This window comes from Strigops habroptila, chromosome 9, assembly GCF_004027225.2.
Source record: "Strigops habroptila isolate Jane chromosome 9, bStrHab1.2.pri, whole genome shotgun sequence".
Classification (NCBI taxonomy): domain Eukaryota; kingdom Metazoa; phylum Chordata; class Aves; order Psittaciformes; family Psittacidae; genus Strigops; species Strigops habroptila.
Window position 1 is genome coordinate 25,786,160 of NC_044285.2, and position 17,465 is coordinate 25,803,624.

Sequence of the window (17,465 nt, forward strand, 5' to 3'; positions counted from 1 at the left end):
GTCCATAAAGAGAATGATATAGTTCTATAAGGGTCTCTGTCTATGTATGCGTGTATATTTATGTTCTATATATAAAATTATACTATTTATACACAGAGAGCAGTCTGTGTAGTATATCGTGTATTTTATCAGTACTTAAGTAGATGCTTATACTAATAGATCTATATATATCTATACATATACATATGTATATGTGTGTATATATACACATGTATATATGCATATAGAAATACACAGCTTTATAATATATAATTATAAAATGGTATACACTATAGCATACCTATTGATAGCAAGAATATGTTATATAGCTCTAAGGATCCCACTGTATTTGTGTGCATACATATAAAATGTGTATAGAAATAGGTCACCAGAGAGAGTGTGTAAGGGTCATATATACGTGTATAAGGCTGGTTCATATATATGGCTGTATACATGTTTATTTATAAAATAATATATATGCATGAGACTGTTCAGTTATATAAACGTATGTGTAATTTTATATATCTCTGTATATTTTATGGATGTGCATATATATATGTATAGAGCCTTTATATCCCTGTATGGGTATATCATATGTAGGTGGATAGGTCTAGGCTAAGTTACCCAGGCACACGTGGTGTGCGCTCTCTGGGTGTACCACAGAATGGTTTGGGGTGGAACGGACCTTAAAGACCATATGGTTCCACCCCAGGTGCTGGAGGCTGGGGCACCTGCAGCCAGCCTGTCCTGCAGGAAAAGCTGCACCCACACACGTGCTGGTATTTATAACTTTTATTTGCAATACTTTAGGTCCAAGTTTCAAACTGCAATATTTTTACACTCAAGACACAGTCATGCACAATCCATATTTCAATTTTCTATTGCTTCAACCACAATTTAAAATAACTTAATATTGGAAACAAAACCCAAAATTCTTAAAAAAAAGGATGCTGAGGTCAGTAAGATGGATCCATGCCATCAGCACATTTACAAAGTAAATAACTTAGTTCTCTTTTTAAAAAGATCCGTTACCTCTTGATCCAAAGTTACAGAAGATTTTTCACTACACATTTGTTTTTTGTTTTTAGCTTTTTCTTTTTTTCTGTTTTTTCTGTTTTTTTTTAAACAGACAACACGTCCTAAAAAAGGAATGTACGGCAAAATGAGATACATCTCTGATAACGATGACGATGTAGGCTCCTCCTCCCTTTACTTTTGTTTGGATACCCTGAAGAAAAAACTAAGCTAGCAGACACCAGCGTAGGTGTAAACTGGTTGCTTTGGACTAAACTGGAGTTTTACATCGGTTACATCCTGCCCCAGTCAAGAGTTGTGGAATTCTTCTGTAGATCTTCCTGAACCGTGGGCCTGTACTCACGGCATCTGCAGGGCAGACACTGCGCCACTGCCTCAGAAAAGCTTCCTGTAATTCCCACACTGGATTTGGGCTCTGCCCAAGGAGCTGTTCTTGTCACTGGGGCTACGGTGTGCACAGCCCTTTGCTACTCGTTCCCAGCTAGAGCAGCAGCCTTCCACTTGCTTACCTGCCAAGGTGGCTCATGAGGGTGGCCCCTGAAGAGCTGAGAGGCTTTTTTCCCTGTTGCTGTGCTACAGACTGATTTAGCAGCTTTGCTTGACACAAATAGAAACAGCGAGACAAATGCAAGTGCCTTTACACACCTTGAGCTCCAAGGGGTGCTGGGACATGGATGTAAGAGGTGTGCATGGTTCCTGTTTGCTTGGTGAGACCTCCTTCTGACCTGGATGTTTTGCATGATGGAGAACAACAACAATGGGCAGCTCCCTCCCACCCAGGACGGCTCCAGCCCACGTGCTCTGGGTGTTACCAGCACCCTCTCAGGAGGTGACCAGTTCTGCTGTCATTGACGCCAACAACCAAACTCTCACTGACCTCACTGGGAGTAACTGCACTGCCTCTGATCCCCAAGGCTACGGCTGGGCTGACGCACACAACCCCCATGACATACACACCGTGCAGCAGCAAAAGGACCGGACTTTAAACCCACCCAACCTACGACTATTCCCTCACATCTGCAACAGCATCACATCAGCCTGAGGCACCCAGGGGCACTCCTCGATGGCCTTCAGGCCCTGAGCTCTTGGAGGTGATGCACCAAGTGGAGGTGATTGGTAACTCCCTTCTCCAGACCAAGCTCACAGACTGAAAAGGCTGCTGTAAGCAGGAGTTCAAAGGGCAGAGAAAAGAGAATCTCAAGCACTCAAAGCCAGTTGCAGAGTCTTGGTTAGCAGCCACCAAGCAGAGGAAGGACAGAGGATACAGGAAGAGTGACAAAAATCAGTCAAGCACAGAGACTGGAAAGCGCAAGACTGTGAAAGGTAACACACTGCTTAATTTCTCTGTTTCAAGCCCTGAAAGGAGTGAAGGAAGGACAGAAAGGAGGTGACATATGGACAAGACTTGGTCTCAGTTCATACACTTCCTCCCTCAATGTTACAGCAAAATGTGATTAACTTCGTTCTTCTGAGTAGTCTCATTTAGCATTAGCAGCTGAGCACGAGTAGCTAAAGTAGCCTTAGGCCGCAAGAGCTGATTGAGAGTAAGCTTTCTGATAAAACCTGTGCTGCTAATATGGAACTAGATGAATCCAGCAGCTGGAATCACAGAATCATTTAGGTTGGAAAAGACCTTTAAGCTCATCAAGTCCAACCATTAACCCAACACTGACAAGTTCACTACCACTGGCAGGCGCAGGCCACTGATGGTTTATACACTCAACACATGCTGAGGATTACAGCAATTGGCTCTAAACTGCATCCACAGAGAGGATGTATAAGCAAGATCCTGCAAGCTTCAGCCACAAAAAGAAACTACCCTGTCAGCTCAAGGACAGATATAAGCAAAGAGAAGTTTTAAGGATCCTTGAACTGCAAATCACACTCAAAACAGCCTTGGGTGGACAATACAAAGGTCATCCTTTGCCTGCTTCCTGAAACCTGGGGGCTAAAATTAAAGGTATTTACCCGGTCAGGAGCAGGGGGAGAAGAAAAGCTGTACATTTATTGGTCTTCATCAGCTTCTTCCCCATCACCCACCCTTAAATTGCTGCATGTCTGCACATGAATGAACAACAGTCCAGGGGTAAGGTGTGCAGAGCACTAACTCCCTAACGCCTAGCAGGGTAAAGTGGTGTTCATGTGCATGTCCTGGAAACACATCTCCTGTGTGTAAGGGCAGGTTACAGAGCGTGCCCTGGCTCATGGCTCAGGCCTGGACTAGGACAGACAGGTATTTACATGCTCAGTGTGAGGAATACTCAGTAGCCACATCACTGACCATATACTGGAAATAACTGCCATACAGACACCAGGGGATGGGGACATTCCTAAAACTAGAGGACAGGAGACAGGTACTTACTTCCCTTCTTGTGGTGACTGGAATGTGCTTCATTTTCGGTGGCAGGACTGACTGAAAGACCTGCTGACGCACAGCCACTGGTCTCAAAGAAACTCAGCACAAACAGCTATAAAAATACTGGGGTTCATTTGTGTGCAGAGATGGGGAATAAACACACATGTACTTACAGGAGTGCTGGACACAAGTGAGAGTGCTGTAAGTCCACCCTGTGCCGGCTTCTGGGTGTGCATGCAGGAGCTGAATGGAATTCTACATGGAATTCTACATGGCTTTTTCTGAGTGAAGCCACATTGTGCCTTTCTTTCAGAAATGAATAAATAAACCACAAATTGCATACTTCAACTACTCTGCTCCCTCACAAACCAGTGGACTAGTCAAGCACCATCCTCACTCACATCCAGGATTCCCTCTCTCCCAGCAACTCAGAGCTGTGGTCGGTGCCTCTGTGTCTGCAAAGCACTCTGCATCCCACACGCTGGCTCTTGCTCAGAGCCCAGCCTTTAACACACTTCTCTCCAGAGCTGGCTGCAGCTCTGGTCCATGCATATCTGAGCTGCCACTGACTCATTCATGCACTGTCAGCCTGAGTTTCCATGTCAGAACTCATGTTCCTGAAGGACACTCACCTGCAGGTGAGCCCCACACCCTCTGCCCAGAGACACTACAAACCCTTCTCAGGAGCGCCAGGAGACCGGGAGAGCAGGCATCCTGATGTGACACCACCACTCAGCTCTGTTCGACCCTTCTCTACTCCTGCACACACTCAAGACAGCTAATCCCACCAGCCTGTGCATTCCACAGCATGGCCAGGATTCACCTCAGGAGCAGCCCACTGCCCGTTTGGCTCTGACACGGAATGATTATTCCGGTCCCAGGAAGAGGGATGCACCCAGCCCCGGCCTGTGGCTGCCTGCTGCTACAAGCACCTTCCTCCAGCCTGGGTCTGCGGGTGCTGAGGCTGCTCTGTGCTCTGCAAGGGGTCTGCTGGGGTTCAGTACCAGGCAGGGCCGGGCCTGCTCTCACATTTCTCCTACAGCTTTGCACCAATGAGCCCTTTCCGAGCACAGTGAGTGACCTTTCTGCTTTTTCACTTCAGTAAGACTCGCATCCAGGCAAACCGATTACAATGAGTTATACAAACCAAATTGCCAAGAACCGAAACACTACATATTCACAGTCGAAAACCTGTATCTCAACAGGATGTTTTTGTCTGCCCCACTCGATTGGTTTTTGGTTGGAAATACAATGTAAGTACCATGACTGGGCAAATACCAGCGAGGGGGCTGTATTCAAAAGGCAGTGCAGTCTGGAGTTTATGAACGAAGGAGACCCTTCTCCAATTCCAACCGTACCAAAAAAACCCATAAAAGGGACTTTCTGTCTTTAAGAAACAACTGACAATTTAAAAGTGAATGTACAGCTTATTCACAGGGTGAGAAGGAAGGGAATCTTCCAACTGAATTTGCTTTACCTTGGGAATGGTGGAGGCAGCAAAGCATTTTCGGTCATTACCTCTCTGTCTTAAGCCCTGTTTCATCTTAAAAATAAATTAAGGAGCCAGAAAGCAGGAAGAAGACAAATGATAAGTTTTACTCCTCGAGGGACTGGGTTGTTCTCCCTCCTACCTCCATGACTGTGACCGTTGGTGTGTTCATCCATCCTGTCCCGCAGCACAAGAGTTGAGGTTTCACAGAGTCTCTGTTCTCAGTCCTGCTCTGAGCTGGCATGGGAGACCGGCCTGGAGCGCTAGCGGCTGCTGTTCTTAATCGCTTCCTTTGCTGCAATGATCAGAGGAGTCAGGCTGGAGAGAGGCTTGGCTAACTTTAAAAACGGATGCTGCCCAAAGGAAAAAGAGAACCGTTACTTTCCAAACTCGGTTACTCACGGCCTCAAGCAGTTGTCCTCTGGTTACCAGGAGTTCGCAGAAATAGGACTGAGGGGACCATCTGCACCTGCGTCCTCGTGTCCAGGACCTTGCTATCACAGGCAAACATGGTCCATAATCCTCCTAATCCATTTATCAAGGTGTCTTCAGCTTGCTGGAGTTTTTACCCTGCCAGCACTGTGGGAATGTTGTTAGCTGTCCCAGGGCCTTGTTCCTTTCAGGAAACCTGAAATACTTGCTTAGATTCCTGTTTTCTAAAGACATGGACTATTTCAGTTGTCAAAAAAGATGAGGGGCATAAGCCATTCCTCAGGGAACTACAAAACCTCCTGGAAACTTTTATCCCAATAGAATTTAGGCCCATGTGCTTTTCTAAAGACCACTGAGGTACAGCTTTCCAGCAGCAAGAGCAGGCAGACAAGTGATAGAGCACTGATGGGCTCAGCTCTGGGTTGAGCAGTGTCTACCAGCCCATGCACTGCCCTTCCTGTGCTGGCTGGAACCTTCACAGCAGGACTGAATATACTATCAAAATACAAAACAGAGCCACAAAAACAGTCAGAGAGATGGAGCACCTCTCCTGTGAGGAAAGGCAGAGAGAACTGGGATTGTTCAGCCTGGAAATGAGGCGAACAGGGAGACCTTACAGAGGCTTTTCAATACTTAAGAAAGATGGAGAGAGACTTTTTAGCAGGGCCTCTTGTGGCAGGACAAGGGGTGACGTTTTTAAACTAGAATGATAGATTCAGACTAGATAGAAGGAAGAGATTTTTTTACAGTGAGGGGGGTGAGACAGTGGAGCAGTTCCCCAGAGAGGTGGTAGATGCCCCATCCCTGGAAACATTCAAGGCCAGGTTGGACGGGTCTCTGAGAAACCTGAAGATGTCCCTGTCAATAGCAGGGAGTTGGACTAGATGAGCTTAAAAGGTTCCTTCCAACCCCAACCATTCTATGCTTCTACTTCATTTCTCATTTGGAAAGCGTTGGAGACTGATACGAGGGGCCCCATCTGATGCCTTCAAGCGCAGCTGACAAAAACCCATCCCACAGTAGAGCTGTGTCGCTCGCAGCCGCTCGCACTGTACCTGCAGCAGCTCCTTGGCAGACCCTCTCCTGTCCACGTCCATCTCCAGGCAGCAGTTCAGAAAGTCTCGGAACACAGCGGAGAGTCGCTCGGGGTTCTGCAGCTCCGGTGTCCCGTTGGTAGCTATCAGATACAGCGCCTAGGGAAGAAGGAAACACCAGACTCCTCCTGTGTCTTTCACACCCATAACTGCTCATACAGACCCCACTTTAAGGTCCAGTCTCCAGTGGCAGCTTCTTCCCTGGCAGAAGGTGGCAGAGGATTTTTCTACACCAACAAAAACCCCCTGATGCAGCCACAGCTATTCCAGCATCAGAACGATCTTGCCTTGACAGCCGATTTCATTGCCTGACCTAGTTAGTATGAACTACATCAGCAAAAGCACATTTTGCTCCTCTAAGTACTGGCACTAGCTTTACAGGCTATTTTAAAGAGCGAATTTGGTCCAACTATATAATTTCAAAGGATTATTACATAAAAATGTGTCTCTGCAGTGCTCACTGGTCCCTACAGCACAGCTTCCATGGAACAAAAGCTAGCCAAGTTTTCTTGCTCTGTTCTTAATACAAATGTTAACTGGATGAAAAAAAGTAAATCCATCAGCTTGTTTCCAGAAACAGAAACATTTGGAACTGCATTTTCAACACACACACGTTAAGTTGCATCCACAACTACGAAGAAAATGTGTAATTGAACAGACAGGAGCCACCTGCAACTATGTCTTTCAGCAGTCTCCAAATTCCAGCTCAGTTTATGTGGTAAAAGAAAAACTTACTGGTCTAAGCAGAGAAATGAGTGATTCCATCCCTATGGCAGCGCTGTGCTAATTTGGATACTCAAGTAAACACATTAATGATGTCCCCATACCAGAAATTGCCACGGAAGAAGTGGGAGGTTTTGACAGTTTGGTTATTGAAAGCTCAGGGTTGGTGACATGGAGAAGGTGGACTATCAAAGAAATATATTCACTAAGTATGTCAGCAAAAATGAGCAAGAGGCAGAACAGACGATGTTGCCTTTGAGCTACAATCTTCATGTTCCCAGCAAATTCCAGTGAGAAGAACTGGGGCCATTTCATCTCTCAAACCCCTGTTGAGAAAGGTGCTGGGTTTTTGGTGGGGTGGTTTGGGGGTTTTATTTCGCTTTGGTTTTTAAAGGTGGTAAGATTAGATCTGCTACACTTGTTTCATGTTTTCAGGGTCATCTTCACAGACGGAACAGCTGGAACGACTTAAAACCCAAAATAAAGTGTTACCTGAGCACTGGGAGTATTTGCTGAGCCCTCTGTGAATTCCCTTCCATGATGAGCATAAGCATCCAGCTGCTCATCTGTGCACACAGGCCTATCCGAACACTTGGAAATTCCAGCCTTTCTTCTCCTCAACAGCATCTAGCCTAAGCTAAGCCCAAGTTTCTTAAGCAAAGCCACGGATGCTCACTTCCCTGAGCATTCATGAATCTGAGCAAGTCCTCCTGATATTCCATAGGCCCGAGAATTACAATGTAATTTTGCAAAACACAGGGTGAGCGTTACCCAGCGTGGTTCACTTGTAACCAAGGTCTAACGTGCTGGGGAGCTGGATTCATTCTGGTTTTGCAAGATGTTACTTAGAAACATATGACAAATAATTTTGAACTATTTAAACTTAAACTCACAGAATATGTTTAAAATACACAGAAATAAGAATAGAAATAGGCCCAGGAGTCTTCCATAGCAATGTCTGCCATGATAATAACAGCTCTGTAGGACTGGCGTTTAAATAGACCGTGACCAAATTGACTTTGTTATTATCCTCTTAAACACAGAGGAAAATTTCCAAGCCTAAAAAGGCAAATGAACTTATCCTGGAGTAAAAACAATAAAAGGAAGTTCCTTTACTTTTCCCACAACATAAATGTCACAACATCAGTCTTATCCTGTTGTCCATCTGCAGCTGACCTGAGCTGGAGTGTCGTCCTCACTACACTTAAATTGTGCTACCCGAGGGATGTTACTTCTCCTGTGGTAAAGGAACACCAATGTCAACCTTGGAGATTTTATTCCAGCCACATTCACCTGACTGTGACTGAGGAGTGCCAGGACAAATGGAGCTCTTTTTAGTTGCTTGTTCCTCCACAGCACATTAATCGTAAGGAAGAGTCATCTTTAGCTTGCAACTGCACCTTTTAAATATGTCTAGGACAACAGAAAAAGGTCCATGAGAAGCTGAAGTGCCGCCTTATGTATCTTTTGGTTTCCTATGATACAGCCAGCAAAGAAAAATAAGAGCAGTACAAAGGAAACGAGTGTTTGCAGTAGCTGCAAAGGGGCAATAAGCTCATTGATTTGTTTAACATACCAAGAAACAAGAAAGGATTTGGCACACAATTATAGCTGCAGTCTGTGAAAACGATATCCTAAAGTTATCCAGGCCACCCAGATACATGACAGAACAATATACAGATGATTTAGAAGCCTGAAACTGTAGAAGATCCAAAGCATTTGGAAAATATGCTACAGTTTTGAAGGAAATTGATGTGCTGTGGTTAATAAATGAAAAAGCAAACAGAAACGCTGAGGGTTTGGGTTTTTTAAATTGGAACTGGGGAGGTCCAACCTACATTTCAAAGGATATTTATCACACCAGTGTTTGTCCTTCAGGCCCCAGGCATATGCCTGATGGAAGGAAATCACAGCGAGAGAAAACAAACACCATCACAGAAATATCCAGGACATTCATGGCTGGAAAAACGTTCGTTCCTGCGAGGCTGGAAAGAACCCGAACAACATGGGACACGTCTGCTCTCCCCACAGCAACACAAACGCATCAAGACTGCTGTTAACTCTATGATTAACAATCCTTTATTGCCCTTATAATTTATTCATGTATTTAAATTAGTGTCAATAGCTGAAGCTCCTGTGTGCCTTCCATTATTAAAACAATCGTTCTTAAAAACGAAAGAGCATCCTTTTGTTTCCAGGCTTTGCAGAATTCCCTGAATGTGGTCTACATGTGCCTATTAAACCAACCACCACTGTGCGCCAGCAGCTAAAAAACTCAGCTATAAAAATGGGTCTTGCTTATAAGCTCTCTTGTTTGGATGCAGCTGAGACTCTCACTGAAGTCTCTGATTCCATGCACAACAGTGGATGGATCCTGTCCCTACTGGGGTTGATTTACCTTAATAAAACTCCCTGACAACTGGGGAACTTCAGGCAGTCCATCACAAGCTCTTCACTGTTCTAGCTCAGGGGCAGCAACCTCTGCAGAAGAGTCCACAAGCTAATACAGATGGTACTGACTTGAGATGCCCAATTTTAATCTACTGCAGTTTTTCCCAGACACATGAAGGTGCCTTGCAGCTCTGAGTGTTCAAGTTGATCTTAACCCCAGCAGGAGATGAGCCATGTATGGAGAAAACAGCATCTCAAATAATCTGGGTAAAGGCAGGAATAGCTGAATAGGAATTTGGTCAGATAAAAAAATCCAGTTATCTTTCTAACCCGAGGCTTCTCCAGGAGCCCTCAACATCTGAGGTTAAGGAAGCTGGGAATTTCCAGCATCCAGACCAGTAATGCTAGTTCTCCTCATCTGTATTTGCTGCCTTATACAAGGCAAATGCTTTTTTTGCAAGGGTCCTCCATGGAAGCAACTGAACTATGGGGTTCTCTCTTTGCAGGAAAAGTCATTTTAAGGCATGAGGATAAGAGAGAAAACTTCAAAACATTAAAAATACATTAGTTTACTGCAAGTATCTGTGCTAAAATATACTTTTAGAAATGTATTTGGTAATGAGTAATTCTGGCATTCCTATAACCAGTGACACTTCCTGGAAGGCTCAGGTAAGCCATCAGCACTGAGCTGAGTCTGCTCTGCCCCCAGATACAGCTGAAATGCTCTTCATAAAAGCTCCCCAACTGGAGAAACTTGCTGCTCAGCAATTCCTGTCATTCAGAGACAGCTCAGAGAGTTCAAGCACCACTGAAGGCAAAAATGGCACATTTCTGAACTGGCTACAGGTCCCTTCTCTTTTGAGGTTCTCCCATTGATGTAACCAAAACTACTGGATACGCTGGTATGTTCCAGTGACATTTTTAGAAGCTCTTCGTGGAGCTAGTTCGGGCTGATGGGACTGGGATTCTGTCTCATGGATACGAAACATGGGAGAGATTAGAAAGAGCAGTATCTGATTTTATTTGCACCTTACCCTGAGAGGATTTTCATTAAGGTACGGAGGTTCTCCTTCCACCATTTCTATTGCCATGATCCCAAGTGACCAGATGTCCACTTTGGGGCCGTATGCTTTTCTTGTCACCACTTCTGGTGCCATCCAGTAAGGAGTCCCGACCATTGTGCTCCGTTTACTCTGCTCAGGGGTGATCTGAGCGCAGAAGCCAAAATCAGCTGATGAGAAAAACAAGTATTGTTAAAGCCAGGTTGAAGCAGAAGAAATCCCCACTACATGCCCGAGAACGTGCTGTTGAATCTCTCTGGAAAAGGAGCCAGGCCCTGCTCGGTCAGTGCTGCAGCCAAGGAAATACTGAATTGGCCATTTAAAAAAGCCCCTCAAGTTTCACGCAGTGGCTTTGATTCACTTGAAGATTATAACTGTAGATTATAACTCCCTCCCTCTGAAAAGGACACACACACAAACCAAAGCTACTCTTAACACCTTTTTCCCTTCTATACCTCTCTGCATGCTGGAACTGTGCTCTGAGCTTGCAGCAGTGGTTAGTGCACTATCATGGGCAGCACTTTTGGGTAACTGGCACTCAGTCAAAAGCAGCCCCACACCACATCCTGGGAATGCTGCGCCTGGCCAGGAATACCTACTCAATTTGACAGAGCCGTCCATTCCGAGCAGAATATTGTCACTTTTGATGTCTCTGTGAATCACTTGGTTTGAATGAAGGAAGTCCAGTGCTTGCAGGCACTGACAGATAAAAAAAGAAACACGAGGGTAAAAATTAATGACCTGATTTCATCACACAAGAAACAAAATGGCTCTAAAAGATTTAATTTCTAGATGAATTGTGAGTAATGGCAGAATATTCTGCTGTCAAGAGGAACAGCCTGCTGCGTCAACACTGCTCGAGTAATAACTTTTCTAAATGAAGGCAGATTAGCTTTTGAAAGAGAAATGTCAATTATTGCTAGAGACTATCCCCTGCAAGCACAGAGAGAATGTCTGCTGCTGCAGTGAACGTGCTATCTCCATCCACATGAAAAACTATTGTTTGCCAAAAAAGAAGTAGTCCCTTCCTTCAGTGTGAAGTGGATCACTTTTGGGTTGGAGGTTGCATGACAAAGATTTTATTGTTAGGCTCTACAGCAGATTTGGAAATAGCACGTTAGTCATTTTTCAGAAGCAAACACCATTTTGGGAGGAATGCTTTCCTTTTAAGCTGAGGACTGTGATAAATGAGCCTCTATTTTTCTTTGCTGTTATTTTAAAACTCTGCCACCAGCATGTTTGCTTTTACAAGCAAGGAATGCAGTAGAGACGTGCTCCAGGCAAATGTTTAAAGAGACAAAGTTGAGAATAGAACTAAAAAAAGAGATAGTACAGTAACAGCATATAAGTATAATAACAGAGCATAATAAGTGCAGTGATACTGGCAGGCAGTTCACTTAAGTTGTTCTTTCTTCTCCATATTATTAAAATAACACAGAAACAAAGCTCTGAACAAGGTATCACTCATGTTCTTACCATCTCTTTAGAAGTACCATCCTGTGCAAGTAAATGGAAGCACACGTGGGATCCCTTACCTCCCTACAGACAGCTGCTATCTGTCCTTCATCCATGCAGGTCTCTGTAACCACATCGGTTAAAGAGCCGCCAGCCAAGTACTCCATAACCACCCAGAGCTCATCACCCACCAGGTAGCTGGAAGAAGAACACAGCAGCGCTGAGATGAATGTGCAAAGCTGAGTTACCTTATGCAAAAGCCTACAGCTGAGTTGTGTTTCCAGCTCATTCCTTCTAGACTATACAGTACTCAGAACCTGTGCTGTCTAAATCAGAGAGCACATAAGTGAAAAATAAGATGTCTTAGATGGCAAGCAAGTGAAAAATGCAGTTTCATAATGGCACAGATAAATCTTGCACCAGGACATATCACATCATCTGGCTCTTCATCTTAACACATAAATTCCATTATTAACTCCAGGAACAAGGCAGCGCAGCTTTCAAAGTTGTCCATGGTAGGAGGGTGTGTACCACTGAGGACAGAAATTGGTCAGCAGTCTGGAAAACCTTACATAAAATACATTCAGAAACAGGAAAAACAGTTTAAAAACTGGCAAATTACATGTTTCTGGAAACATGAAGCCAGTCTTCCTGGCACCCACAGCCATGGAAAATAGTGGGAACAGCCGAAGGAAATAATTTCTAAGATGATTTATCAGCACTTATCATAAGACACAGAAAATATTATCAACTTAAAAAAAACCCCAGCAAAACAAAACCACCCAACAAAGCAACACGGAGGTAGTGAAACTGGGGCTGTTGTATTAGTGATACAGCTGATCCAGGTTTCTGAAAACAGGCTTCAAACTACAGATGCCAGAAGAGATTAAATGCAGACAAAGTGCAACCTCCTCCCATACGCTGTATGCAAGTAGATAAAGAGGTCAATTTGCTGCCAGCATCCAAAGGGGATCTTAATGTTTGCCTTTTAGTACGTAAATGAACATGCATGTGATAATACCACTGTCTAACACCATTTACTTACCTGTCTAAATAGTTAACAATATTGGGGTTCTTATTTTCCCTCATGACCAGGATTTCATTAATAATTAGTTCCTTTTTGGGCTGCTGTTGGAGATTCATTTGCTTTATGGCCACCTAAAACGACATTGAAAACCATTAAGTTGAGTAGTCTGTTGCACGAGGTCAGAATGAACATGGAGAGAGCATTTTTGGAATGACGTAGCAGAGCTATGCCAAACTTGCTTGTTATTAGGCATAAGAGCTTAGGAACTTACATGAGAACACCCTGTTCCTCTGCAGGCCTGGGTGCTAGTTACAGGAGACACGGCCATACGCATTTTGCCTTATAAAAATGGTCTTTTAAACTCTCAACCACCAATCTCTAACACCACTCTCTGGACCTACACTCTCAAACAGCCTCAGTTTATGACCACTATTTTTATCCATGCGCATTTTGCCAGCAGGAAGTGATTTTGTTACTGTAAAAAGATCTAAAACCAGCTGGTAATACTTTTGCAATTTTATGATTTTTGATCATTATTTCAGCTACTGCTGTTACACTTGACTTGGTTACACAAAGAAGACACATACACACACTCTTACGAAATGCTGTACTAAAAAGATCATTAAGGTTACACGAAAACCCCACAACCAATCCTAGTACTTCCTAAGTTGTTCCATTTTGGTTTTGCAACTCTAAATAACATTTTTTAACACAGTTTAGATTTGCAAATACTTTCTGGACTAAAAAAAATAATCCATTCTGTGGTATTTTATGAATAAACCCAGGGTTATAAGCAGGGCTTAGGACTTTTAGGTCCCTTGTAGACTCTATCTAAAAGCAGTTATAAAATGCAGCACTGCAGGTGGATGAGGAGCTACCACTAAGATCCAGATGTACTGATGACAGCTAGAAACGGTAAATCAGAAATCTTAAGCTGTAGCACCAAAGAGCAATAGGATTCTCTAAGAGACCATGCCTGTTTATTACCAATATGATCCGTTTTGCTCTGAACCACTGCAGCCATCCTGCCTCTGCCTCATCCTGCCTCCTCTGCCCGGTCCCATCTCCCCCATGGTCTCCACTTGAGCTTTTCCTCCTGGCTCCCTCCTGAGCCCAGCTCTGCCAGCCCCATCCCTCTGGGCTCAGCCCGACTTCCCTCCCTGGCACCCAGCTCTGCTCCAGCCACTTCCCTGTGACCAGTTCACAGGCTGTAATGGGCTGTCCCTGCCACCGGCCCTAAACACGGCTGTACGGTTTAGGAGAGATCTTTGCTCTTGATATATGTCTTCTAATTTGTCAGTGTGTGTGTCTCAACCAGCTTCAGTATGACTAAAACACAAAATTGTGTGCTAAACATGATCTCTCCTTAATTAGGTCTCACATTATGCTTTGAAGGCAAAATATATGATGGAAAAAAATGCTAAATAGCATTACTGCCTGAACCTGTGATTAAGATAAACTGGGACTGAACGTTGGCAGCCTTCATCAGCTAGCTGATGCATTAATATATTTAGTAATTAAGACAGAGCTACTGTGTCCTTCCCTGAAAGATACCACTTCCTTCCTGCATTCTTTCTGGCTGTTAATAAGGACAAAGTCTGTCTGGAATTAAGCTATGTAATGAAAACGTTTACTCCTCACAGCAATAGGAGAACCTGTGACTGCTGCATGGGTTCTCCTGAGGCCCCACTTTATGACAGATCTTTAGGTTTTACCATTTGGATTGCTAACCTATCTATGGCTACATCCAAAGGCAGATTTTATGCTGTAAATGTAGTATGTAGTAAAATGTAGTATATAAGCAAAAACATAATTCTATTACAACTGGTGTTAAAGCTATGGGTGAAGCATCAGCCCAAGCAGAGAGCGCCAAGGCTCCTACTGATTCCAGGGGGAGTAGGACATCCCCAAGGAATTTGTAGGCACCTTTTCAGGCATTAATCAGCACCTCAGCATAATGGTTGCTGGAAAGTTGATGGCCACAGTAAGCGTTCAGCTACTGAGGCACAGAATCATACTGCCCTTAAAGAGCTTCCACTGAAAAGCTGAAGACAGCAGATGATGTATTTTGCCAACTGACACTAGTCCATGCTTAGGAGGAACAGCCTTAGCAGAAGATGTATTTTGCAGGCTGACACTAGCCTGTGCTTCAGAGGTATTTATATCTTTGCAGTAAAGATCTGCTGGCACCCAAAAGCCCCATCCACAGTTTGCACCAGAGGGGAAAGCCCCAAATACCTGCAAAATCTGCTGGGGCTGCTGGCACTTACCTCTTGTCCTGTGGCGATGTCGATTGCTGTATAAACAGTTCCTGATGCCCTAGAAACAAAACAGCAGCAAAGAAAGGAGAAGCAGTTTAGTCCCAATGGGTGACAACAAGCCCAGATCTCTGCTGCCTGTAGTGTTTACAAATAAAAACACCTTTGTTCCTTCAGCCAGCAGCGCGCCAGCCCTCTGCAATGCAGAGTATCCGAGATAAAACTATGTCCAACATGAAGAAAAAAGGCCAGTACAAATCTCCAACTAAATTATTTTAGCTCAAAACTTAAGGCAGGGTGTGCACAAACCAAGGAAAAATAATGTATTTATTCTTCTTCCGTTTTTTCCAGTTTTGCTTTGTTTTGGGGTTTTTCCTCCCCTTTTTTTGTGGCTGTGGGTTACACAAAGGAAACAGTTCTCCAGCCATCCTGTGAGGTCACAGCTACAGCAGGTTAAGGGATATGTTGTTTCACACACAAATGGAGACCTACTCAAAACAGAGGATCTCTAGACAGCTTCTCTGCATGTCAAGAGCCATCAGCAGCTGCTTCCACTACCAGACACGTGAAGGACTCTTCATGGTGCTGATGTTTTGCTTCTGTGGCAGGCAGTAGTTGTGTTGTAGAGCCACCAGCAGTAGATGGTGTGCTCACCTGCAGACTAGACAGTGTGCAGGTTTGTTTGCCATCTGCCTCTTGTTGAAAGAGGTTCTTCCCCTGTAGTGAAGTGAAGAGCTGGAAAAGCCACTGATAGAGGAAATCCCTTTGGGTTTAAAAGCAACTCGGGGCTTGTAAACCCTAATGGGGTTTCCTTCTGGGCTGAAAACCATCATTTAAGAAGCCCACGGTCTGCACGGGCAGTGAGGCCAGGGTGGGAATTCTGGGAACATGCTTCCAGCAAGTGTCCCACTGACTGAAAAAGCCAGCATCAGTTTGCTCATTCTGACATGATCCCTGGCTTGTTTACCTGCAGGCTGAAATACTTGGGAAGCATTGTAATTCAACAGGCACAGAGACTTGTGTCTGTATTGAGAACAATGTTCTCATTGGGCACGCTGTGTATTCTTTTAATATAAATGCAAATGCATTTTCCTATGACTAATTGTCAAGATTAATCCAATTTGTTTTCATAAAAAGCCAACACCATTTATTAAGACTCACTAACGCTGTGCTGTGCTCCTCAGCAAAGTCCTATCAGGGTTCATTTAAAAACAGCTATTTAAATTAGGATGCTTTTGCTCTGCTCCAGGCCATCTGTGAGGAGTTGAGATAAAGGTGAGTAATTTAAGTAAAGCTGTGAATTAATTGCAAGGGCTCTGCAATTGTGCATTACCAAATTTTACTTCTAAGCAACTACAATTCCTGATCTGTATCTAACTTTTAAAAGCTTCTGTAGTATCTTGGGTTTAATGCAGTTAGGCAAGAACCAGGGCCCGCAATTAGATCTGTGTCACTGTGATGCAGTGCAGTGCAAGTTAAAAAACCAGCCTGAACCCAGGCTGCCCATCACTCCACACTCATTTGTCTTTCTAGCAAGAGCTAACACTGCTTGAGCAAACACAGCCTCTTTATCAAGCACGAGTTAACCAAGTTTCCTCCAGTGTCAGCAGCATTTTCAGTCCTCAACTGGAGACTGATGACAAACCAGAGACTCAGCGCTGAAGCTGACCTGTTCTTCAGCACAGACCTTCTGACTGCAAAGTGACTGTAAAGCCATCACACTGTTTATTAATATACCAGCTGTATGAGGCCATGAGGTGCTACATGCTGCTTTTCCTTACATACAAAGTTGCTCTCTAGCTGCAGTTCTCTGAGCAGCCATGTCTCTTGCTGCCTTGCAGTGCTCTCATTCGCAGCTACTAAAAACCTACTCACTTCCAACACTACTCTTGCCTTTGACATAACTATACATACACATTGCAAAGGTGGGCAGCTCAGGAACTGGCACCTGCATCAACATCAGCACCATCTGAGGCACTGCATCTCAGCCCAGCCCTGCTGCAGACAGCCATGCTACCCCAGCCATGCAGCAGTCTGGTTCCTCCTGACCATCCTGCTTGATTACCTTTGTGATGATTTTTTTCTTTAGGATCTTTCCCCATCACTGTAAGCTGACCTGTGGCATTACAGTCATGAGCTGGGTACAGCAGCACACTCACTCCTCT

The 17,465-nt window shown here is 44.2% G+C and overlaps 1 protein-coding gene across 2 annotated transcripts in view; it reads right to left on the reverse strand.

The window, feature by feature from the left end:
* Positions 1–4,947: 4,947 nt before the first annotated feature.
* Positions 4,948–17,465, reverse strand: part of PAK3 (p21 (RAC1) activated kinase 3) — a 120,186-nt gene continuing 107,668 nt past the window's right edge. For both annotated transcript variants that reach the window (XM_030497286.1, XM_030497285.1), the window contains exons 9-15: positions 15,313–15,361; positions 13,061–13,173; positions 12,096–12,213; positions 11,160–11,259; positions 10,534–10,730; positions 6,347–6,484; positions 4,948–5,212 (exon numbers count right to left, since the gene is read on the reverse strand). In XM_030497286.1, coding sequence (XP_030353146.1) covers positions 5,123–5,212; positions 6,347–6,484; positions 10,534–10,730; positions 11,160–11,259; positions 12,096–12,213; positions 13,061–13,173; positions 15,313–15,361 — 805 coding nt within the window. In that variant the 3' untranslated portion in view covers positions 4,948–5,122. The remainder of the gene's footprint in view (positions 5,213–6,346; positions 6,485–10,533; positions 10,731–11,159; positions 11,260–12,095; positions 12,214–13,060; positions 13,174–15,312; positions 15,362–17,465) is intronic.